A 27,494-nucleotide genomic window follows, 5' to 3' on the forward strand; every position below is an offset into this window, starting at 1 on the left:
TAATTTATTTTTTTATTTTATGAGCTTTGTTATTCAGAGAACAGTATTTACTTCTTGGCTAAATAAGTTGGAGTTTTTATCTGTCACTCTAAAGAGAAAGATCATTTTCACTATATATGCACACATAGGCAACCTATTAATCCTAAAATGACAATGTTATTTCTCAAAATTCAAGTGTTAATTTTCGACATGTAAATGGTGTTTATTATTGCACTGTAAATTTGTGCTGACAAAACAACTGTGTTGGTTTTTGTTCAATGTACAGTACAGGTCACATACATTCGTTGAATATTCATCTATACCTATAGCAGTCTATATGCAGTTCCAGGTGTAAATTAAGAAATTACATCACCCAAGTGCACTTTAATAGGCAGATACAATTATATATGAACATCAATTATAGAACCGGGAAAGGAACAACCCAACTTATAAGAAAAGGTGACCATGGCTATTTTGTGGAGAAGTGCAAGAACAGAAAGCACAGAGGCAGCCAAAATAACCAAGACAAAGTCAATATTTTTAAAGAAGTAATCACAACCACCTCATACCAACAAATGTTTTTTAGTTTGTCTGCCACCTCTTTGATAAATTCTATTCTATTGCTATTTAGGAAGGATTTAGGGAAGGAAGATATTTCTTTTTTGGCAGGAGAAACACAAAATGCATTTCATGTACTGACAGCAGCACTTGAAACAAAAGCTGGTTGGAGATGTTTCCTAGTTTCTAACAATATCAATTTGTTTCAATGTAGACTTTTCCCAGAAGTGAAACCTATGTTTGAAATGTTCAAAATGTGATTGGTGGGTTACTGTCATTTCCAAAACTAACACAGATTTAACCTTTACAAGACTTCAGTTCTAGGCCAAGCTATAGAGTGAAGGCAAATGTTCACTGGTTAAAGGACATTTTCATCAGCATCAAAAGCATTTGTCTTTGCCTATAAACTATGTGCTGTTGATTAAGACTATATTAATTGCAAATAACTGGTGTGGAATAAATATAAACAACATAATTGATAATATAAGTGACCCGTTATATCTTGAACATACGTGTATGTATAAAAATAATTTGTATGCATGAAAAATAATTTGTTTTACTTATATGATATTGTTGAAATATGTATATCATATGCTTATTTCATACTGAATCCTTCAAAATTATTTACAAAAAGCATTATGCACATCTTACTAAATTCAAATCTGAATTTCCCTTACAAATTACAATTTTAACTGTATACAGGCTCTCTGACTATAGTAGGTCACTACAACGTGGTCCATAATAATTTGAGGTGTCTCAAGGATATATAGTTAAAGCTCAATTTCAGCACTAAGCAAACTAAGTCTGGGTTTTAATATAAATAAGTATTGAACACGTCAATATATATTTCTAATGGGGTAATAACCCAAGTAATCCACATATACAAAGAAATCAAAACAAATAAGTCTTTAAGTTATGTGTTGTGGAATACTGTGTAGTGGACACAGTATTGAACCTGTTGAAATCTGTCAATATTTAGAAAGCAGTCCTGCCCCCTATCATTGCAAATTAATATCAGCTGTTGCAAAACATACTGATCATTTAACCCTAAACCGGGCACAACCAGGTGCCTCGCAAGATTTTTGACAGAGGAGTCAAAAGAATAAAGAGAAGAGTTGTCCAAGAGCCAAGGATCACTCATGAAGAGCTTCAGAAAAACCTTGAATTAGCAGGTACAGTTGTTTCAAAGAAAACAATAAGTAATGCACTCAACCGACATGGCCTCTATGCAAGCTCACCGCGCAAGACACCACTGCTGAAGAAAAAGCATGTTGAAGCTCGTTTAAAGTTTGCTGCACAACATTTGGACAAGCCAATGAAATTCTGGGAGAATATAGTCAATCAGATAAGACCAAAATGTGACTCTTTGCATGTCACTGCACACACCATGTTTGGAGGAGCAATGGCACTGAACATCACCACAAAAACACCATACCAACAGTGAAATTTGGAGATGGGAACATTATGTCATGGGGCTGTTTTCTAACATATGGTATTGGCAGACTTCATATATTTAAAGGAAGAATGAATGATGAAATGTAGCAGGACATTCTTGATAAGAATCAGCTGCCATCTACAAGGATGCTAAAGGTGAAATGAGGGTGGACATTTCAGTAATACAATGATCCCAAACACACAGCCAAGGAAACTCTTGATTGGTTTCAGAGAAAGAAAATAAAGCTGCTAGAATGGCCCAGTCCATCACCTGATTTGAATTAAATTGAAAAATCTATGGAATGAACTAAAGGTCAGAGTTCATAGAAGAGGCCCCCAGAACCTTCAAGATTTGAAGACAGTTTGTCTGGAAGAATGGGCCAAAATCAAACCTGAGCAATGCATGCGACTAGTTTCCCCATACAGAGGCCCCTTGAGGGCTTTTCATCAAGTGTGTTACTTATTTCCTGTGTCATTCTACTTTACTATACATAATGTATGGACTTATTTGTTTTGATTTCTTTGTATGTATGGATTACTTGGGTTGTTACCAACATGATGTAAATTCCAATAGCCCCATTAGAAATGTATTTACTGAGAAAAATGTTGATCTGTTCAATACTTATTTTCCCTGCTCTATCAGATCCATCTTTGTTATGTGTAAATTGATTACTTACACATATTCTGCTAATGTCAAGAGTGCCTTACAGAATTATTTGTCTTAAAGGGATACTAAATTATACATATTCCATGTCCTGGGATGGCTTGTTTTAAAAAACCAAAACTAACATTTCTGTATAGGGTTGCTCTTGGACAGGTATGAGATGTCCTATCCAGAATGGATCCGCAAATTGAATCTCCATACTGTAAGTCTACTAAAAAACCATTTAAACATTAATTAAACCCAATAGGATTGTTTTGTCTCCAATAAGGACTGATAATAACTTAGTTGGCATCAAGTACAAGGTACTGTTCTATTATTAAAGAGAAAAAAGGAAATACATTAAATATTTCAATTATTTTATTAAAATTGAGTCTATGGGAGATGGCCTTCCTTTAATTTGGAACTTTATGGATAACAGGTTTCTGGTAAGGGAATATAAAGCAGCTACTTCAACTGTGGCCAAGAGTGTTAGCATAGGGGGAGATGTCAGCCCTGGTTAAATCTGGGCTACCGTGGGTAACAAATTGCTGGTGGGAAAACATACATGGAGCTGTGTTTTACAAAGTTTTTCACCAAATCTCCCCATGTGCCATCACTCTAAGGTTAATCAGGCCTGGAGATTTTTTATGCTATACCACCAAAAATAGTAGTCTTGCCCAGGATACCAGGTCTTGGGAGAAACAGGGACATTACGAATTAAAATGTGTCAATATCCGTTTTCTACTAACTATAAACTGTTAACATTTTCATCTTTTTACTACCACTGTATAAGTTTTGGATTTCCTATAAATGTGCTTAATGTAGCAGAATTGTTTATTTTTACAAAATGTTTCCAATTATGTGTTTGTTTACTTACTGAATAACACAACAACTTTCTTCTGTTTATATTATATGGACTCTGGTCTTTTTTCAATGCTATGTAACTATTTAAGAGCAGAGGTTTTGGCACATTTTACCGTGCCACTGTTACCGTCATGAGGGTATTTTTAAGGTAAGTTCTCATTGAGTTCTGGTTTGTCCATCACACAATGTGACTGAAAAGCTGGATCTATAATAATGATTTTATTTTTTAATGTATTACTGTTGAGTGCACAGCTGTTCTCACTCTCACTCATGGGGGTCACTTACACAACTATTTCAATAATATATATTATTTTTTATATAGCGCCATCAATTTACGTAACGCTTTACAAAATAGAGGGGTACAAAAGACAGAGAAGTTAACATGAACATATAAACAATTCACAAAAATGGTTTGCAGTTACGTTGGATGAGGATCGGAGACACTAGAGGGAAGGCCCTGCTCGCAAGAGCTTACATTCTAAAAGGGAGGGCTGAGACATAAGCTCAGGGTAATTAGCATGGTGTTAGAGTTTATGTAGGAGGTGATGTGTAGCATGAAGGTTATGTCTGGGGGTGTACTTGGGGGTTAGGGTGGTTAAATAGAGTGGGGCGGCACCAGTGAGTGCTTTGAATGTGAGTACAAGAATCTTGAACTGAATCCTGTACGTGACAGGTAGCCAGTGCAAGGATTGGCAGAGAGGGGCGGCACTTGTGGAATGGGAGGAGAGGTGTATGAGTCTGGCAGCACTGTTCATGATGGATTGGAGTGGGGTCAGTTTAGACAGAGGAAGCCCACAGAGCAGTGAGTTGCAGTAGTCTAAGCGAGATATGACAAGGGCATGGATGAGAATTTTGGCAGTCTCATGAGTGAGGAAAGGTCGAATGCATGCAATGTTTTTGAGGTGGAATCATCAGGATTTAGAGAGTGTTTAAATGTGGGGAGTGAAAGAGAGAGCAGAGTAAAATGTGACTCCTAGACAGCGAGCTTGTGGAACTGGGTTATATTAATATTTTCCATGTAGACAGAGATGTCAGGCAGGAGAGTTGGAGGGTGGGAAAATGACCAGCTCAGTTTTGTCCATGTTGATTTTTAGGAGGCGAGAGGACACGAACGCAGAAATTGCAGTTAGACAGTTGGAGACAGGAGCTAAGAGCGAGGGCAGGTCTGGGGAAGAAAGGTATATTTGGGTATCGTCTGCATATAAATGATAGTGAAATCCAAAGGAGCTGATTAGTTGAGGAGAGGAGGTGGAGGCTAAATGGGAGACACTGGAGGATCTGTTGGAAAGATAGGAGGAGATCCAAGATAGAGCCTTATTTTGAATCCCCAGTGAGCATAGAATATGGAGCAAGAGAGAATGATCGACAGTGTCAAAAGTTGCAGAAAGGTCAAGCAGGATTAAGAGAGAGTAGTGGCCCTTTGCTTTGGCAGCAAGTAAGTCATTCGCTACTTTAGTGAGGGCAGTTTCTGTAGAGTGGTGGTGGTGAAATGAGTCAAGTAGGGAGTTAGATGTTAGATAGTGTGAGAGTTTGTTATGTACCTGTTGTTCAAGCAGTTTTGAGGAGAAAGGGAGTAGAGAGATCGGCCGATAGAAAGGAGTGTAGGATCCAGAGAAGGCTTTTTAAGTATGGGCTTGATGATTGCATGTTGAATGAGTGTGAGAATATGCCAGTAGAGAGAGAGGTTAAAAAGAGAGGTGAGAGTTGGAGTGAATATAGGTGAAAGAGAAGGAATGAGATGAGATGGAATATGATCAAGAGAGCTGGTGGTAAGGTGAGCTTTAGACAGAAGAAGGGAGACAGTCTCCTCGGTAGGCACAGGAGAGGATGCAAGAAAAGTAGCAGCTGAGGGAATGTTTGATAGTGTAATGTCCTTAGGGTTCTGATTTATTCCCGTGAGGATTTTTTGAATTCTGAAAGTCCTCAGAAGTGATAGAGGAGGTGGCAGTAGGTTGAGTGGGTGGATGTAGAAGGGAGGTGAAAGTGTTGAACAGTGGTTTGGGGTTGCAAGATTGTTTGGATATGAGAGTGGCGAAGTAGAATTGCTTTGCAGAAGACAAAACATCCCTGTAGTTGTGTAATGCATTTTTGTAGTGGTCGAAATTAGTCCTGGAGCTGTTTATTCTCCAGCGGCGTTCAAGCCTGCGGGACTGCCTTTGGTGTTGTTTTATGTGCCAGAGTTGTCTGTTGGTGCGACATGGGTGGTGCGTGGAGAGGGGAGCAAAGTTGTCCAAGACAGTGGTGTGATGTGATGTGATGAAGGTTCGTTCGTCTGGCGGAAGGATTTGGAGGAGGAAAAGTGGTGTGCGAGAGAGAGAGTGTGAGTGTAAGGAGATGGTGATGTGTTACATTTAATTAAAAGTCTGAACTGAGAAATTCCGTATGGGAAAAAAGTGTCAGAAAAGTAGCGAAACTCAAAATTTTTGAATTGTCGCACTGAAACTTCTACTTTTTAAAATTGTCACACAAAAAACAGCTTCTAAAATCTGATCCTACAGGGAAGAGAAGCGACAAATGCCATTGACTACTTCATGATCTTAGCAGGTTTTAGCTAGCAAATTGTCGGATTCAGATTTTTAGCCACTTTGACGTGTAGTAAATCTCGAAAAATGCAAGACTTTGTTTTTCTGCGACTAGTAACGCTAAAAAAATCTGAATTGGAAAAAAAAACCCAAATCCAACTGTTTGTATATTGGCCCTCTTTGTGTAAAGCTGCATAATTTAAAAATTAAGTAAAAATAAGGTTTTATAAAAATATGCTCTATCAAGGTTGCTTTTCCAGCAGAGGGAAGCCCTTGGGGAATTTACCACCTTAGGACCTCAAATTCAAAAGCAGATATCTGTGGGACCAATCAGTGAAAAATATTATACCCACCATAAATAACGGGAGGATTACCTTTGAGCAGACCCTACTAAAAGAATGTTAAACACCTAAACTCTCCAATTTAACCTAGCAACCAGCCACTGGTTTGAATAAGAGACTGGAATATAAAAAGTATCAAAAAGTAACAACAATAATACATTTGTAGCCTCACAGAGGCTGGAAAGAGTCTGAAGAGAAAGGCAAACAATTCAAAAACCATACAAAATAAAGGAAGAAGACCAAGTAAAACATTTCTAATATTCTCCCATTCTTTCTCATTATAAAAGTTCACCTGAAGATGAACCACCCCTTTTTCATGAACAGGTTCTCCTCCCTGTCCTTCCGAGAGCCATGAAATATGTGGCATATTTATTGTTTTACTGCATTTATTTAAACTCACATTATATATTTAACACCATACTGAATTTGTGAAAAAAAACTGGTGAATTTTTATATTGTAGTTTGATTTCTTATCATGCACTTTTTATGTGACTGGATTAAAAATGTTACTCCATTTATTATGCTGCTTATAGACTGGGATTGTCCCATACATTAGGTAGAGAAAATAATTTATTATGTTTCTTTCTCAAAAGTCTAAATTGGAACAGAGCTCCTTGATAGTGCCACCCTGCAAAGCAGAATGCAGCAAGAGTCTAGCCAGCATCAAAATGATGCAGTTCTAATGCTTATCTAAGCCTGGGTTAGAGACACACATTTTTATTGATGCAGCTCATTACTGAAGTTACAGGCCACTGTCACTCAATTGTTTGCATCAGTAATGGCTATGGTTGCCCTTTCATAGAAAAGGTACCAGCCTCCCTACATTTTTGTGATTTTATTAATAACACTGGTATCAAGTATGCTTTTTACCACCCTGGCTGGTAAAAATGCCAGCCAGGCAGCAACCCTAGCAATGTATAAATGATTAATGCTAATGATGCACTCCTTATCAAAAAAGACTTCTGTGGTACTAAATAAAGTCTTGAAATAAATAGAGTCTTGAAAACTAACTATTTATATAGTTAATATCTTGGTCCTAACTGACACAATTAATAAGACTTTTTAACAGAGGCCCAATATTTACAAGGTGCTGAAAATAGCACTTACCCTTCCTAGTGATACCATGGTCTATAAAACATCATAGCAATGAGACAAACAGTTTATTAAAAAAATTATGAATGAAAAGTGGAAAACTAAACCTGTGGGGTCAATGCAACAAATCGCTAGCACCAGGGTAGCTTGCTGCTATGCAAGCTATTTCCAGCATCAGCTTGAAATAGTAGCCAAACAGACACAGTTTACCTGTTCTGGGGAACAGGTGGTGACTGGGGACACATTTACGAACATCTTTGCACCACAAATAGCTTAATCTTAAAAAGAAGGAAACTGAACCATACACAAAAATTATGATAAAAAATACTTTTTTAGTGACTACAAAAATGCTGAATTTTGTAGTTATTGGCGGCAAAAGTTGTAAACTACTGCAGGGGTCCCCAAACGCCGGGCTGTGGGCTGTTGTAAACTGGGTCACCTCTGGTCCCAATTACCTGTGATCCCAACTCCATGACAACTGCTATGCGAAGCCCAGGAAGCTTTCTACTGATCGTGAAAAGGACCATAGTACTTAAAGCTCCATATTAAGCGTCAAGGGATGTCACCACTTAGGTGGGAGTAGGAAGAGCAAGGGGGCTGGGCGTATCTAGTTGCAGGGAAACAAGTTCAGGTCTATACCCACCACTCCTGGTCCTCAGAACAATTGTCTTGCTTAAACCCAGTCCATGCTGCAAAAAAGGTTGGAGACTACTGGCCTACTGGATTTTCCGCCTGTGTGTGTATATTATCTACCAACTTAAACTGTATACCAGTGGTCCCCAACCAGTGGCTCGTGAGCAACATGTTGCTCACCAAACCCTTGGATGGTGCTCTCAGTGGCCTCAAAGTAGGTGCATATTTTTTCATTCTTGACTTGTAGGCATGTTTTGGTTGTATAAAAACCAGATATACTGCCAAACAGAACATCCTGTGGGCTTCCAGTTCATATAGGGACTGCCAAATAGGCAGTAACAGTCCTTATTTGGCACTCCAGGAACTTGTTTCATGCTTGTGTTGCTCTGCAACTCGTTTTACATTTGAATGTGGCTCACGGGTAAAAAAGGTTGGAGACCCCTGCCATATAGTCTACTTTGTGAGCTAGAGAAAGGATAAACTGAAATGCAGACAGTATTTGTGGACCCCTGACATCACATCAGTTTGATACTTAAAAGGCACAAAATGTACATAATTCCCTTACAATTGTAGCTGTAGATGCTTCTCCATCTACCACTGACAAATGTGCATCTAATCTTTTTATCACCTGTAATAAATAGTAATACAATACTTGAATGGCAAGTCACACCATTCCATGTCAGGCTTGTAATAAATCAGCCATAACCTTTATGTTTCATTGTATGTCTCATTGCTCTATTAACACATTGCTTGTATGTTGCAATACCGCAAGTAGGTCCTCTAATATGCCTCTAAGTTTTCAAAAGCTACACATCAAGGTATTATTACAGTGGATAGTCATCACAATATGTTGCCCACAATGTGTATTTAAAATCAAACTTATTTGGATTAATAAAGCCAGGGCTTTGTATCCTGCCCTGGCCATATTTTGACTTGGCAATCTCCTGACAGGTTTAACTCATTTATCTCAGGCAAGCCAAGTTTAAATTTTTACTTGGATATTTTTTTGTACTTCATCATACGTCTGAATTGTGACTCTCTTTAATACATTCTTTAACAATTATAACTACAGTAGCACATTGACACAACAAATTGAACTAACTATACTGAATGCTACCTGATGATTTTTTAATATGGGCTCTGGATTAATGACACAATGATCAAACAAGGTTATTGGTGTGCAATTTATATTTAGAAGAAAAACTGGAACAATCTGACTATTGTCTACTAATGCACGATTTCTTGTGTAACTCTGATCTTGGGTTTTAGCTATCTATTCTTCTGTCTCAAATGGAATATTACTTTGTACACGGTCAATCTGACTACTATGATGTGTTATGACACCATAGTGTCACCATGGGGGTTTTTGGTACCACTTTCTGTACCTATTGGTATGGGAGTTTTAGTTTCAAATATCTAGATAAACTTCAAATTAAATAACTTAGCCTTTTTACTTTTGCATAGTGCAACTTTATTTGCAGTGGAGGCCTTTGGCATCCCTAAACAGAAAATGTGACTCGGTGTGAACTGTCATTTATATAACATGAACCCAAACTAAAAAGCATAATTCTTTTACTTTTTATTGCTTTCAAGATATAAATAGTAAAATAGTGTATTTCTCAACTCAGTGCGACAGTTGTATTAGAAAGAAAATTGCATGGTAGAAAACCTCAGTGAATTCTTTAGCTTGTTTTCCTCTTCTTTTGCCTGAACCAAAGGCCAATTAATAAATCTAGCCCTCAAAGGAGAATTAAACCCCCCCAGGTACAAAAGCCCCCTTAACTGACCTGCACTAAAAATGGCCCTATAGAAAACCCCAAGCTAAAAAACAGAGCAGCACACCATACCACATTCTAGTCTTGGTGGCTTCGGTTGCTTCTGAAATAATTTTCTCACCTTCAGATCCGTTAGTCTACATTTTACATAAATATTGTGAAAAACAATATTGTGTTAATGAATTGTACACATATAAATATAGAAGGAATGTACTTTAAGAAGTAATGTTTCAGGCTTATTTATTGAAAACTTCTGGAAAACCCCCACTAGTGCCACCCATCTTTGCCACTTCCAGAGTCCTCCTTTCCCAGGCTGTGCAGGGGGCCGGTAGCGATATATATATGATAGGAACCAATCAGCTGCTAGGCTGACCTGATTGGGAACTAAAGCTGTCTTTACTTGTGTGATTGCTTACTCCCCTCCTACCATGTTTCTGCCAGGGACAATTAGAACTCGCCCACCCTTCATTTAAAACATGGACAGGGACCTGAGAGGATCTATAGGGAGCTCCAATAAGGGGCCATATTTACAGATAGTATTACTTTTTAGACCAAAGTGAAACCAGTACCATATATTATTCATAATTGCCTACACGTTTTTTTTTGTTTCTCCTATATGTGTCCTTTAACAAGAGTTAAATAAATTAATACCAATGGTAAACGTATCCTTGTCTGTATCTAAACAAACATTTTAGCACATTTACTCTACCATAACTGTACAGTCTTGTAAACGTGAACAGCAGAGTCTAACAGAAGTTCAGTAATCCAGAGCAACCGTTCAGCAGAATTATTAACTGACCAGCTTTTTGGAAACAAACATCTGATATGTTGCTATACATAACTAGTCCTGGGCTATTTTTTTTGTTTATATTACCCTTTATATAGGTATAAATCTGCAGTGGCAGATTTGGAGATTTTAAAAATGTTATCTTCCTATTAATTTAAATGGCAACTGCCCAAAATCGATAGGTGCACATTTCTTACAGTTTATTAGCTCAGATGGCATTCACTACTGTGTTTTAGGTGATAATCTTTGGTTTGTGTGGCACTATAAATGCCAAGCAATGAAACTGAGAGATTGCTTAGTTATTTAGAGCTTTAAAGTGATACTGACACTAAAAAACTTCTCTTCAAAATGAATGTACATTAAAAGTTACCTATACTGTAGGTCATGTTGATAATTTTTCGCTGATAGGGCTGCTTTTGTAAGGAATTGTTACTTGAAGTTCCTCAACCTGTCAGTTACAGTTTCTAATGCTAATAGTATACTGGTGGACGAATATGGCAGCCCCCCTTATAGAGGAACATGGGTGATCAAATGGGTAATGTAAAAGCATGTAAATACTTTTAAGGCAAAATTATAATTAGCATGCAAAGACAATGTTATGATAAATGTAAAAATGATTTAATTTCTGCTGTCAGTTTTTTTAAGAGAAGGTTTAATCCCCAAAACCAATCTGGCTAGATGGAAAATTCCAATGGACAATGAGTGCATTGGCAGCGAATGCAGGTATCTCTCAGCAGGCTTGTTGTGGTCCCAAATGATAGGATCAGCCTAATGGTCGCATCTCAATGTTTCTGACCCAAATCCACCTATCATCACTATGTATTTGTAGTTTGCTTTGATTGATGAACAGCTATGACGAGGGTGTGATATTCAGTCTTTCGGTCAACATCCCAGTTTCATAGGCCCTAGCTTGAACATCAGCTGTGAACAGAATTACAAGCAGAGGAACACTTGAGCTGCTACCTGCTATGTGAGAATGTACAGCACAAAGTACACTATATGGGCAAAAGTATCTGGACATCTGCCTGTGCAATATTTAATTCCCAAAGCAAGCGCATAGATATAAAGTTCATACTCCGTTTGCTGCTAAACTCATCTAATTTAGACAATATCTGTGTGATCTATAGACAAACTATCTTAAGCTTGTCACAAAAAACAGACAGCTGTATAGTGTTTCATGTTCACCCTTTTCTAAGTAATATTTTTAATTTCAGTTATACCCTATAACTTTCAATTTCATAGCTCTGTGCAAATAGTAGTAAATGAAAACTACTAATGGAAACCTACATTTGCTGAAAACACCCAAGGAGATGTACCCTCAATTTGGAGCGCATTACTCTTAGCATAAGACATTAGATATGTGCTGCAGCACACAGACAAATTTCTAGCACTGTTTTAACTCAAGAAGTCATATTCCCAGAGGATTCTAGTGAGTTTTTGAAAATAGCAATTATACCAATTACTCTCTCTACACACACCACTTACATTAAAACATCTAATGCTCTTTGAAGGTCTCAGATAATGAAATCCACTGAGGGTTTTCATCTTAGTCAACTGACAAACATTAATACCTACCACATAATTTTAATACCAAAGGGAGGAAACAACATTCAGCCTAAAGGGTTTGCAACAAGCACACAGACTTGTATTTTTGTTCAGTAATCTTATAATAATGAATACTGAAAATAAATTAGAGCATTTGTCATATTTAAGGATCAGCATCACCAAATGGATTTTTGTATGCCATTATATATAATTTGCTGTTACCCTGCACTGAAACAATAGTATTTGCTTCAGTCATGCTACATTATAGATATATAGATAAGCTGCTATGTGCTATGCCCTAAAGGGGCACTAGTTCAAGCAGAAACTGGACTACAGGGCATTTTACATAGCAACTTTGCACAATACAAACGATCTTAGTTCATGCAAAGTAAGATGAGCATGATTTAAAGGGGTTGTTCACTTCTGATTTAATTTTAGTATGATGTAAAGCAGAGATCCCCAACCTTTCTTGCTCGTGAGCAAAAGTCAAATGTAAAAAGACTTGAAGAGCAACACAAGCATCACAAAAGTTCATGGTGGTGCCAAATAAGGGCTAAGATTGGCTATTAGGTGGCCTCTATGCACATTATCAGCTTACAGGAGGCTTTATTTGGTAGTAAAAAGTCAGGAATTCAAATAGAACTACCTGGTTTGCAGGGCACTGAGAGCAACATCCAAGGGGTTTGTGAGCAACGTGTTGCTCAAGAGTCACTGGTTAGGCTTAACTGATGTAGAGAGTGTTATTCCAAGACAAATTTGTAGTTGGTCTTCATTTTTTATTATAGGTGTTTTTTTTTTTATTTTACTTTTTGTTCCACAGCTCTCCAGTTTGGAATTTCAGCAGTTATCTGTTTGCTAAGGTCCAATTACCTTAGTAGCCACAGAGGGATTTGAGAGAGAAACTGATATATGAATAGTAGAGGGATTGGATAGAAAGATAAGTAATAAAAAGCAACAATAACAATAAAATTTAAGCCTCACAGAGCAATTGTGTTTTGGCTGCTGGAGTTGAAAAGCTGGAAAGAGGCAGGAGGCATAATTCAAAAACTATTAAAAAAATGATCAACTGAAAAGTTGCTTAGAATTAGCCATTCTATAACATATTAAGAGATAGATTAAAGGTGAATGACCCCTTTAAATGCTATTTAGGGATCTATCCAGAACTATAGAATGAAAACCTTTATAAATAGGACATATGTGGCCAAGATTGATTTTATTTATATGTGGATGGACAGACAAATTTAAAGTGAAAAAAACAAAACCCTTCAATTTATGGTGTTACTGGTCCTTTAACACACATTTGATTAGTGCAACAGGAATATTCTGTAGATGAGCTGAAATAAATCAAGCAATGTAATGCATCTTCATTCTCAAAACTTAAGGAAAAAACAATAATGAGTCAGCAGTTTGTGTCATAATCTTCGCAATTTGATCATTTAAAAAGCAGGTTGGTGCATTATGTTATTTTGACAGTCGTAATTCCAAGCATTTACGTAAGAACTCTGGGAAAAAGAAATGACAATTAATGCAAGTGCAGCACCACGGCCCCTGTGCATTTTATTATCTAGAGGTTTAGGTTTCTAAAGGTGGCCATACACACTAAGATCTGCTCGCTTGGCAAGGTTGCCAAGTGAGTGGATCTTCTCCCAATATCCCCACCTACGGGTGGGCGATATCGTGCTAATTCGGACGTTTGGCCCTGGGGCAAAACAATCAAATTAGAATGAGGGGTATAGGCGTCCGTCGGTTCAGGGACTGCGTCAATGAGCTGATGCGGTTCCCAATCTGACTAAATTTCAAACCTGCCCGATCGAGATCTGGACGATTTCAGGCCAGATGTCAGTCGGGCAGGCCCGTCGTTAGTGCCCATAAACGGCCCGATAAGCTGCTGAATCGGTCTAAGGGACTGATATCAGCAGCTAGAATCGGCCTGTGTATGGCCACATTAACCATGTAAGGGTTATGCTAGATATGTGTTTTTTTTGTTCCATCCCCACACAATAAAATATGTAATACAAAAATATTGTCTTTGTCAAATACTTAATATTTTCCTTTTCCTTTCTTACTTCCACTGAAAATTATTATAACACATTTGGACAGGAGACTAAATGCAAATCAAAATTGCATTTTGCACTTCATCAACATAGTTATACTGTGTTCTTCTAAAGGCAGCTCTCTATTTTAATGTCGAGCGCATAAAAATGCACCATGTTGCATTTTTGGAAAAAAACTATTTTAAACAAGTGTGCCCAAACATGCATTTTAAATGCAGGTTAAACACACAAAAAAAACACATATTTGAGTAGCATAGCATAGCTCCTTCAACTATTTCCAAAGCAGTGCCACCCCAACAAGTGGCCAGATGATAATAAAAGTTTATCACACCCTTTGCTACAATAATTTGCTACACCCCTTTTGCACCCTTTGCTACAATAATATGTAATATTGGTTACACAACAACTATCGCATGTGCTTGGGCACCTTTGTTGAGCAGATTTTCCCCATATACCTATAGTGATAATTTTGTTTCTCACTGAAAAATATACATATAAACATAATTTGTGTAGTTTTGTGCGTGGGTTTCATTGCGCGCAACTGAAAATAAGGCCTGTTTTTTTTCTGCGACAATCCGATAATAACGCACCGGTCAAATGTTGAATATTCCTATTAAAAGCAGGACCAGCGTCACCATTTGTAGAAAGAGATTACAAGCAGGTAGGGAAACGATTTTCTTCAGTAGGGAACCTGTTTATTTGCCGAACATCTGCTTTCCCGAGGGTGCCTCTTCGAGGGACTGTAAGACGCCGCAGTCCGGAGCTACAATGTGCGTCGCTTGAGGGACGTCACACAGCCATTTCTATCTTCATTAGAATGTAAATACTATTTGTGTAACAGCAGCAACAATCTCCTACAAATGCAACGTTACATCCAGTTCTAACGCTTCTACGTTACCCTCCTATAACTTGGCGTTTCCAATTACTGAGGCTGCCTGGCTTGCCTTACCTTACCTTTCCGCAGCTCCCTGTCCCACACGGTGACGATGACCCGTGAGTGTTTTCTATGGTGGATGAGCCACAGGGACAGGGTCTGCACGCTTTGCTGGGAGTTACTCAGCTCCGATAGCTTCTTCTCCAAAGCCGCCTCTGAGAAAGCAGACATCCCCCACCACCGCTCTTCGTCTCCAACCAGCGCCTGTTCCAGTTACCCTATATGGCTCTAGCCACTTTCCCACTAGGGAGATCGGAGCTTTCGCTACGCACCCCGCGCTTTTCCCTGGCGCCTCACTGGGCCCACCTAGATAACGCAAGCAAAGATACAGGGCACCTTCATCCACTAGTGACCTTAAAATATTACTAAATACTCCCTGCTAAGGAACAACATTTACATTCAGTGTTCTGTTTACAGTTATGTTCCACTCAGCATTCAGAGGAAGCCGAGGCGAGGAAAAGCGGAATTTCGTCAACCACATTGTCTAAGGAATGCGGAGCAGCCATGTTGCTACACCCATGATACTTTTAGCTGCTTCCAAGCATTGGTAGTGCCGCCTTGCGGCCGCTTCCAGTCGCTCCTTCCTCTCTCTGAGTTACAACAATATGCACGGAGGGGCAGGTTTATAAACATGTAAGATTACAGCTCTCCATATAAAAATTCATCCACATTCTGTTTATCCCTGTGAGATTTTTTAGAAGCATATCAACGAATTAAAGTTAGAGTTTGCTAAATTTGCTAAATACACTTATAAAAATACCATAGGGTGAATTTTTCTGTGGTGAGTTCTAATCTTACAATTTGATAAATCTGCTCCAAGTGTAGTGTGCTTCCAAACCTTACCTGCACTCTGGCTAAGAAAACACCCTCTTCAAGGATAGGTTTCCCTACAACTGTAATAACGTAACTCATTTTTAATAATGGTCTGCATTTGAAATGACTTAACTTTTAACTCTCTTCAGTTTCTCTTTACAACAGTGATGTTTATATACCTTGTTGGTTGTATGGTGAACTGTACAAGCTGTAATTTGATATGTATACTCAGTAAACTTGAACTGAAGAGAGAGAAAGAAGGCAAAAAAACAGAAAGCCAGCCTATTGTTTGTAATTTGTGAATGGTACCTCGCTAATGGAGGTGTACCTAACTGCTTGTCTAATGTAGTCCAGTGGATCCCAATAAAACAAGGTAATGCAGTGTTACAAAATATGCCAACTAAAAGTTCATTTTTATAAGTAGCTTTTTAAGCAGTGTTTTATTACTGTGGAGTATTCTTGCAGAATTATGTGATTGGAAACAAGAGGCTCTAGCCAGCAGCAAGTAAAGAAGTCTCCAAAAAAAAAAAAAAAAGGCCTAAACTGTGAATTTGCCTATCCAGGACAGTGCAGGGAATCCCCGAGAGTACTAGAGAAAAAGGCTTTGGTAGTGATGTGCGGCTCAGGAAAAACTCAAATTGGATCTGACTCTAACTTCCAAAGCCTTTACCCATTCCAGACCCTCTGACCCATGGATCCCACAGGTTTTGGGTCAACCCGCACTAGGCAGTAGCTCCCCCAGCAGCAAGCACCAAATGTTTGAACAAGAGGGAGCTCGGATTTCCCAGCTTCCTTATGGGAGACTGAACATGATGACAGCAGTGAGCTACATTATTGATAGTACTAGGTCGCCTAGTACATTTAACCCAGCTAGGATATTATCCCTGATTTCCTTGAAAGTTGGTCTCACTTAAGCTGGCTGGATTTTTGAAAAATCTTTTCATTATCGTAGAACCAAGCTTATCTAGTTTAAAATAATAGTTTAAAAGTACGATTTGCCCATTAACGAAAACTATAATTTCAATTGATATCGTCTAGTTGAATCTAAGAAAACTGCCTGCTTGATCCTACAAACATTTGGATAATGGGCAAAATTTAACTACAAAAATTTTCAAACCCGCCCAATCAATTTTATGACTAATGTCGGATGAAAAATTGTTAGATGTAAGATTGTTACTATCTAATGCTTGACTACCGTACAGTAAATTAAACAATTTGTCGGCTCGGCCCGCCCCTGACCAGCCCACATGTGAGTTTCTACTCTAAAATGTAGAGAATGTATATACTTCCTGTGTCTGTTTATATACAACACCCCCCCCCCCCCCCCCATTATCCAGAATGCTTGGGACCGGGGGTTTTCCGTTTTTTTCTGTAATTTGGATCTCCATAACTTAAGTCTGCTAAAAATAATTTAAATATTGAATAAACCCTATAGGCTTATTTTGCGTCCAATAAGGATTAATTATATCTAAGTTGGGATCAAGTACAAGATTAAAAATTACAATTATTTGCTTATAATGGAGTCTATGGGAGATGGCCTTTCCATAATTCGGAACTTCCTGGATAATGGGTTTCTGGATAAGGGATCCCATACCTGTACTTAGATATTTAAGAGTTAATTCCAACCCACAGACTTGGGAGCTCTGATCTTTAGCTTTTAGGCTGCATTATAGCATATCAAAATATGCAGCAGCCAGAATAACAGTACAGTTTTTGTAACGATGTAGGGGTTTATTATCCAAGGCAATTGGAAATGTGTTAGTATACATGAGTAGTGATGAGCGAATCTGTCCTGTTTCGCTTCGCCGAAAATGTTTTGACGTGTGGTGAATTTTATTGCCCGTTTCGCAAAAAGAATTGCTGTGAATCTATGTCTGCCGAATTATTTCGCCCATCACTTTAAATGAGTTCAACAATCTGGTTATTTAATTTTATTGCTATAACACTATTTAATGTGTTTGCAAAATATATCTTAATTATGAACAAAGGTAAAAAATATTTGCATAGATATAAATTGTACATATTGCACATTTGTTTTCTGAAACACCATTTATTAGGCTGCAGATTGTTATGATTGTTATGCTGAACAATTGCTGTTCAAACATGTCACCACAGTAAAAGAAATCATAATAATAATGCACAAATTAATGGTTAATCCCTAAATCTGGTATGTGCACGGCCAACAAGACCTTGAACTGAATATGTTTAGTGCAGCTCTTCACTCAGATCTGCCAAGAACATTTTATAAAGATTTTTTGTGTAGTAGCTCCACCTTCTGTTAACATTGAGAAACTACATTTATTGTTTTGCCAAAAGAATCTGTTTTCAGCAGACGACAGAAAACTACATTCTTGGCAGTCAGTGTATACACCACATATAGGGGCCAATTCACAAAAGGTCGAAAAAAAGTGTTTTTTAGCATGCGTTAAAAATATCATCACTTCTTATATTTTGAGAATTAACGATTGATTCACAAAAAGACACTTGTTTGAATAAAGAAGTGATTTTATTGTCATTATTTATCTTTCAATGTCATATTTTTAAGCAATATTCTAAAGCATGCATTAAATTTATACGTTATTTTATAGCACGCGATATTAGCGCACGCTATTACGCACGTAACCGTTACGTTCTGAAAACTACCGTTCTGAAAATGACAGGTTCCATGAAAACTCAAGGATGCATCACAATCAGATACTTGATTCTCTTCTTCACAATCCAACAAAAATCCGACTGCAAACTCCATCTTGTCTTCACAAACGCTCACAAACCACGATTTTTTTTTAGTAACGCCCACTCCTAGGAGGTGTTAAGTTTCACAGTAATTATCGCAACATTTTATGCTTTTGACACTTAAAATATGTCTCTGAATTATGCGTTAGTACTATTTTTATTACAAAATTATCGCAATGTGATGGACATAGCGCTTTGCGATAATTGAGATTTTTGCGCATGCGATATGACTAGTAACGCATTCGGAATGACTTTGATGAATCGTTACTTAATTAAAGATCACTTTTTAACACATAAAACTATGGGGCACATTTACTAACCCACGAACGGGCCGAATGCGTCCGATTGCGTTTTTTTCGTAATGATCGGTATTTTGCGATTTTTTCTGAAAATTGTCGCGACTTTTTCGTTACTAATACGATTTGTGCGAAAAAACGCAAGTTTTTCGTAGCCATTCTGAAAGTTGCGCAAAATCTGGCGATTTTTCGTAGCGTTAAAACTTGCGCAAAAAAGTTGCGATTTTTTCGAAGCGTTAAAACTTACGCGAAACGTCGCACCTTTTAAGTTTTACCGCTACAAAAAAGGCGCAACTTTTCGCGCAAGTTTTAACGCTACGAAAAAATCGCCAGATTTTGCGCAACTTTCGGAATGGCTACGAAAAACTTGTGTTTTTTCGCGCAAATCGTATTGGTAACGAAAAAGTCGCGACAATTTCCGAAAAGTCGTAAAGACGGCGAAAAAAATCGCAAAAAATACGAAAAAGTCGCAAAATGTTTGTTTTCAAATCGGAATTTTTCCAATTCGGTTCAGATTTGTGTCTTAGTAAATGTGCCCCTATGTGTTAAGTGTTAACAACCTCTTTTTAATCATAGTCATTTGGGCAACAGACCTTCGTTTTTTACCATATGTTTACTGTAGTTGGACCTAAGTTTGGTCATAAGCGATTTTGGGTGCTTTGGCCACAATGTTAGTAATTAGTACATTAGTAACCCAGGATATGGGACAAAACACAAAAATCACCCCTGTTTCAGGGAAGAGGCAGGATGTTGAATTATTAAAGATAATAAATGTTAATAATAATAATAAATAAATGTTAATAATAATACATTATACATTTTAGAAATGTATTCAGGCACATAACTTTTTGCATATACCAATGACGCTGAAGTAATTTACTTGACGTTGCAACATCCTGGGAATGTATTAGGCACAGAGTGGTATGTGCAAAAAAACTGGCCAGTCTGCCGCACTCTATAACAGCAGTACTGTATTCAAGAGTCAGGGTGGGCAGAGGCACAATGATTTCCTCCTTCTCACCCCCTATCTATCCCCTAACTTGTGCGTCATTCTGGATTTCCAATCATATGCTAGGTGCACAGTGCAGACAGGTCCTGGATTCAAGTGCATCTAATGACACTAAGGGCTGTGCTTTTGCCCTTTAGGGTTTTTTGAATTCTTTCTCTAAATTACTCCTCCTGTCTATATGATTTGTCAGGAGTAATCAGACATAGTTGTCATTTCACAACCATTTCTTTTGTTCTAACATGTTATTCCTATACATTCTTTTTTAAAGGTTGGATGACAATATTGACTATTAGGACAGGGCAATCTAAAAAAATACTTTAAAATAGAGATTTTTAGAAGTTGTCACGCCGATTCCGGCTTGGCAGTGAAAGGAAGAGCTTTGACTACATGACAGGTGTGTAGTGGGCTGCTACCCTTTAATCAGTTGAGGCTGCAATAAGGAAAACACTTGATGAACTGATATATTTTTACTTTGATAACAGATAAAAGCTTGTTTTTACAACGAAGGGTGGCATTTAAATGTTAAACTGATGTTAAACTGTAAAGAAGCACCCATATGTAATAAAAGGCACAAAGTTTTCCAAGGGTGTAATAACCCATAGCAACCAATAAGATGTTTGCTTTTAAACATGTGACCAGTAAATTCTTCCTGCTGATTGTTTGTAATAGGTAACTATACTAGTAGCAAAATTTGAACCTTTTATTAAATTACAGGGCTCATTTACCATCACCTCTGACCAAGTAGTAACTCCAGGGTCCCTTCTTCACCTGTATCTATTGAAGCGCCCTGCTTCAATAGATACAGGTGCAGATGTCATATTCCTGCCACACACCGAATCTGAGGTGAGCAAACAGCGGAACTGACGTGAAAATATTTGGCACACTGTGCCTGATTTACGTGCAGTTGCGTTCATTTTGATGAATTGGCCAGTCATAGTACACAAGAGTCAGACGTCCTTTTCAATGCCGTGAAGTCAGGTTTACTTTCAAAACCCTGTCACTGGTCATTATGTTTGTACACATCACCATAATTAGTATTTGTGTTATCAAATCTGTCCTTATTCAAATATATACAGGTACAGCTTATTTACAATACAATAATACTAATATATCTTTAAAGTAGAGAATACATTTTCCAAAGCAGTCTAAGTATTAATATTCCTTTTTACCGCCACATTTTATGTTCTCATAAATGTATCTATTGATTAAACTGAAAGAACACATACATATTTCATTTGTGGGTCTTTCATCATAGAGAGCACTTCGACAAAATACATCTGTTTTGCACTGTAGCTATACAGGTTCTAATAAATAGAAATATATTAAATCTGCTAGAAAATATCATGTAAAATATCATTACAAGTGTTAAAATCATTAATTCCAACTTGTCTACTTTTTTTCTCGTGACATAATACACTACAAAATAAATTATTAGTAACATTTTGTAAGCACAAAAACAAATGTAGTGTGAATTTGTCATTGAAACAGGCAGCCACTTTATAATATAATTATTTTCTTTAATGTAACACAAACAGTACTCCTGCCATTTCTGGTCTCACGAGAAACAAGAACCAATGTATCCAATTAACTGAACACCCAAGAACATAAGGGCAAACAAAATGATGAAATTGGAAATCATCTAGAACAACTTCATGTTTTGCAGTTTAACTCTATTCCTAGCAGCACTTAGCAAGCATGTTGATCCATATACTCATAATATAATTTTGTGTGTCAAAGTTAAGTCTTTTTCTAAACACCACAAAAATGAATTATATAATTTTAATTCAGTTTGAAATAATGTAATTGTACTCTGTCCCTATTTTAGACAGATTGCTTTGTTCTGGAATTGTTGTCCCTCATGAAAATAGAGAGGTTTAAGAAAGCCCCAAGGCTTTTCTTTTTAATAGTAGGTTGAAATATAATATGGTCCATAAAATAGCTACTGAAGAAAAAGAAAATGTAATTTACAAACACAGAGTCAACTTAAGGTATCCCATGTTACAATCTTGTACACCATTTGAAATTATTTTTTTTTATTTCTAATGCTTAAGGGGTAATGCATTTTAACTTCTGGCACTACCTGATTACAATGTATATACAATTTGCAAAAGTGTGATCTTTTTTGACGCCTTAACAGCAATTCAGGTCTTGCTTGTAGTGTCTCAATAGAAAATACATACACAATATCTCCTGGAAAAAACCCTTATGTCATATTGAAAAAAAAATGTTCTGAATTTGTTTATATTTATATAGTCACATAGGATCAGTAACTTCTCAAGAGGGAAAAAAAATAGCTCACTAAACAATTTCTAGAAATGTTTTTGGCACCAGATACCGTATATACTCGAGTATAAGCCGATCCGAATATAAGCCGAGGTACCTAATTTTACCTAAGAAAACTGATGAAAAACTGTATGGACTCGAGTATAAGCCTAGGGTGGGCTTACATAATACTACAATTACATGATGCTGAGAAGTGCATGATGCCCATGACTAGACAGGCCCAAAAATTCTCTTTGTAGTGAAGCATCTGGCACTTGAGCCTCCTGGTGCACAGCCCTGATAGTGGATCTACCTACCAAATCTTGCACCCAAGGGGTCCAGCTTACTTACTAAGAGAGTGCATCAGGGTAGACTTACAGTTTGTGCAGGTTCACAGGGGCCTTATGCAGCCATGGAAAAGCCAGGTTTGCCTGGTGTGCCAAAGCACTGTGGTGCAATACACTGCAGGCCGAGTTGCTCTTTGGCTGGGAGCAGCCACTTTAACGGCCAGGTTAGAAAATCTGGTCGGATCGGGGACCGCATCGGCTCGTTGATGCGGTCCCCGATCCGACTGGATTTTCTAACCTGGCCGATCGAGATCTGGCCAATTTCAGGCCACATATCGGTCGGCCAGGCCGCTCTGCTCTCCCCATACACGGGCCGATTAGCTGCCGAATCGGTCCAAGGGACCGATATCGACAGCTATAGTCGGCCCGTGTATGGGGACCTTTAGCCACTTTAGGCTAATGTCATTTAATACCATGTATCCAGAGTATTGGGGTAGTGGTAGACGCTTTGGTGCTGGGTTCTAATTTTTAAGTGGTTTTATGAAACTTTTGTCTGTTTAAAGGCTTTTTGTAACCAATAAAATTGTGCCTGATTATTATTCCTAGGTTTGGCTCTTTATATAAGAAATATTCTGTTATTTTCATGAGTTATATTAAAGTATATTAAAGTTTGCATGCTTCAGCATTATTCTTTCACAAATAGTTTTGTGTTCTATAGTGTTCTCCCCAGAAAAAAAATTTTGACTGGTGGGGGAAAAATATGCCTCCCACACCTCTGCCACCCTATAATAGTAGTATTTATAAAAGCTGATCGGACTGTGCAAATGTAATGTGCAGTTGTCCATGTGCTTTGTCCATCGCCCACTGGTGCCTAAAGTCAGCCCTGTCTTTAGATTTGAGGAACTGAATTTTCATTTAAAGCAGTGTAAGTGGTTTTTCATGATGAGGGCAGTGAGGTTGTAAAATGCCCGGCTGGGAGATGTGTGCAATATTCCCACAGATTGGGGCAGATTTATCTTTGTAAAATGAGAGCTCTCTACAGAAAAATTTGCCCACTTTGTATTCATTCCTATGAGATTTTTATAAACCTTTATGAATCAGCCAATATCTGCCCTCCCCAATATTTGTCTGCCAGACATAGGCAGATTTTCAGTAAGGATAGGGAAGGCTAAGCCTCCCCAAACCTGCTTGGCACCTTAAAAAAAAGTCACGGACAACCCCTGTGATGTCACACCCCATCTCCATGACGTCATGCCTCACCTCCCTGTCCGGAATTCCTGGGCAGGAGAGGTGGCAACCCTACACTTGCTCCAGCCCTAAACTTACTCTTTCCCCCAAATAAGCTAATTGTGCTTTTATCTATTTTTTGTTGTTGGTTTTTTGCACTTACTTTTTTTTCTAACTTTTGTCTTTGTTTTATTCATTTCTAGTTAGTTACAGTGGAACCCTCATGAGGCTGCATAGATGTGAAATAAAATAATGTTGTGTTTCAGTGCCAGTGTTATAGTGTGAGGGCATGTCTGAATATCTGGCATCAGTACCCACTGCATCTCACTGCATATAATGTGCTGGCTTGTAAATATAGACTGCATTTGACTGTATATAATTTGCCTGGGATGTCAGTACCCATTTCCGTTTTTTTTCTATAAAACTAACTAAAACACATTTAGACTTACCACAAACACAAATGGATGGAGAACCCCTCAAGAAAGTGCATGTATGAATACTTTTACATCCTAAACATTTTATGGCAATAAAAACACTCTCATCCGCACTTTTGCACAGTATCCCTGAAAGTCAGTGGTAACTGCAAAAGGTAGTTGGGAGGTTCATTATCACCCATCTTTAGACTCTCCAAACAAAAAAATCCCCCCCTCGCCTATGCTGCTAGAGACATTGATGTTCACCCCTCCCTATTAATATATCAGCCTGATATCACCCACCTCAAGGTAAACATATCGGGAAAGACCCTAACTGGCCTGCTTCCAACCCTAACTGACCCGGCTTCTCCCCTCTATTTATAGACCTGCACCCACCCTGCAATGACGTCACAAAAGGGCATTCCGGCAGTATAAGGTTGCGGATAGGGAGGGTGAGCGGAAGAGCTCAACCCGCCTGCAACCCGCAAGTGATGTGCCAAGGTCAGCCCGAACCCGCGGGTTCCACAGGCCCGCGGGCCGGCCTGCACATCACTAATCCACATGTATGCCCAGCTTTACACAATACATCTTTCATGCTTACATGCTACTGCTGAATTCACTTATCTCATTGTTCTATATAATCTGCTCCCCTGTGCAAACACAAATCTATAAAAAATACAAATTGCTGGGCACTGCATTTCTGAAACACCTGTGCAATACTACCTTCATTTTTACACAGTATTACTACTAATTATACACAGCACTACACTTTTTTATTTGCCTTAGTCCCTTGTTTAAAAATAATTCAATAAATTTGGTAAATTTGGTCTCTGAAGTAGAGGATAAGATGAGATTAAGGGTCTTACACAAAGCTACATAAAAATTGACATAGAAGCTGAAATGAGAAATAATTAACTGAAATTTAATTTTAGTTTATTCCAAATGCACTTTATTGTGCATTATATTTTAATAACATGTAATATATGATTTATGCAATTTGATGACCAAATACTAAAAGTTTACTTTGAAAGATTTGACCTTTTACTGCTATTTCTTCTTTTCTAGTATTTTTGGAAAGCTTAATTAAATTAATTTAAATTGAGAAGAAAATGCAATATATTTTCTCAAATTTCTTTATTTTAGGTTGCAGGTGGGGTGGCTCCAAGCAATAAAATAATGTCATACTGACCTATTAAGTAATTGTCATAATGTTGAAAAATAAAGCTTGAAAAACTAAATAAATACTACAGGTCTAGTTCCCTGACAAACTTTTTTTTCGTCCTCAAAAACTTTTTACCAGCCAACTACAATAATTTGCCATACACAAAAATAGACAGCTTCAATCACACACCGGAACCATTAACCAATTATTAAATTAAAACATATGTGTCTAAAACAATACTCCTGGTGCGTTTTGTGCATCTCAGAATGTCTGTAATCATTAAGTAAAGATATAAAGCCTCAGTCTGTGCGAATCTGCATTATTGGGGGTAAAGCTAGTCATATATAACCCTATTTTGAGCACAGGCACGTGATTCAAACATGCAGGATAGGCCTTCGCAAATGGGAAAAAATGCGCTTATGACAACTTGCCACTGCCAAAGGTGTATGTTATGGATGCCAGAGGTTCTTTTGCATTGAACTAGAACTTAGTTTATTGATGGAATGCACAGGATATGCAGGGTTAATACTCACAGCACTGAGGTATAGTTGTACAATATCAGATGCAGTTGCAATATAAGCAGAGCAGTGTAGCACCACGGTGGAGACAGATGAGGGATAATAGACAGGAGTCCCAAGGGTGTCCACCTTAACTGGCCTGGATCCCTACAGCCAACTGTGGTTCAGGGTTTAGAAATTTTAGCTTGAATACTATGTCTGAACTGCGCTCCCTACAATAAGACAGCAGAGCCTTGGGTGTACTAAACCCAATAAATTCTTCTTTGTTTGAGCACACAGCTGCTCTTGCTAAATAACTTTGAGCTAAGTCACACTCCTAGAGCGTGCTATTACAGAGGTTTAACCTGCAAATGACTTCACCTCATTCATGGGGTCCCTGATCCCCGACATAGAATCACTAGATGGATTGCTTCCTCTAGGGCAAAGGCTTCTGGGCCTAGCTGGATCCCAGGTTCAATGTAGCACCACCTTCTGCTGGTGAGAGGAAGGCGAAAGAGGAAGTGCCCATGCCCTGCATAACACTATATTACAGTGTGCAGGAAGTGGTCATCCTATCTAAGGGCCAATAATTGCACAGATGCAAATATCTAAGTTGAAACATAACATTCTGCCTAGTAACAGCAAACTAAGACATGTATGGCTAAGACCATAGGGAGTGTTAACCCTATGGGTCCCTACACATACATAAGCCCATAAAAGCAAACTCTGTCGACTGAATAGGCAGCTTATTGACTGTTGTATGTTGGTGCATTGATGCTGCCCTCGTCCGACAAGATCCTGTAGTACCACTACTCTAGCCAATAGGAGCCCCCTTCCCCAGTGAATTTATAGACCTCACTGTCAATCAAAATATAATATAAAGACAGAATGAAGAGAGAGAGATGCTTAGAGGGGGTAGTAAAGAGTTAAGGTAGCCATACATGGTGCGAGCCGGTCGTTTGGTGAGGTGCCAAACGAACGGATCATCTCCCGGGCTAACAGTCAATTAAAACAGCTGGTATATCAGCCATCAGACTGAGGATTGCATCAACGAGCCAATGTGGTCCCTGATCCAACAGGGAAATCAAACCTTTCCGATAAAGATCTGCCCAATTTTAGGCTAGATATCAGTCGGGTAGGCCCGTCGGGGGGGGCAGATAAGCCATACCTCCCAACTGTCCAGCTTTTAGCGGGATAGTCCTGATATTTATAGCACTGCCTGCTGTCCTGGATTCATTGTTAGATGTCCCACTTCTCAGCATTGCCATTTAATTGATTGCTGTGCCTACTCTGCTCCAGGAAAAAAAGCCTGCCCCCTTAACTCTTGAATCTCCCCTGCTACACTCAAGCTCACAGGTTTACCATGATGTTTAATTGTCCTGGGAGGAGCATTTGTGACAAGCAAGGGTCAACTATTGGCATTGGCGCACATTCCTCTCTTTGCTCCTGCTCACCGGGTCAGGGGCTGAGGGTGCGCACTGTCTTTTATCAGGCAGAAGAGGCTGCTGTCTTTATTTGTGTGCTGGACAGTTTCACCTTTCCACCCCTAACATATAGCTCACTCCTGGGAATCTCTGGCAGAGCACAGCTTGCATGTGAATAGAAGACAGAGGTATCACTGATCCGTTCATAAA

At 38.3% G+C, this 27,494-nt stretch overlaps 1 protein-coding gene across 1 annotated transcript in view; it reads right to left on the minus strand.

Annotated features, from left to right (window-relative positions):
• Window positions 1–15,688, minus strand: part of rprd1a (regulation of nuclear pre-mRNA domain containing 1a) — a 50,376-nt gene extending 34,688 nt beyond the window's left edge. Inside the window, exon 1 of the mRNA XM_002941320.5 lies at window positions 15,182–15,688. Within this exon, the coding sequence (XP_002941366.1) occupies window positions 15,182–15,332 (151 nt within the window). The 5' untranslated portion in view covers window positions 15,333–15,688. The remainder of the gene's footprint in view (window positions 1–15,181) is intronic.
• Window positions 15,689–27,494: the final 11,806 nt, after the last annotated feature.

Source organism: Xenopus tropicalis, chromosome 6 (assembly GCF_000004195.4).
Source record: "Xenopus tropicalis strain Nigerian chromosome 6, UCB_Xtro_10.0, whole genome shotgun sequence".
NCBI classification, from domain to species: Eukaryota; Metazoa; Chordata; class Amphibia; order Anura; family Pipidae; genus Xenopus; species Xenopus tropicalis.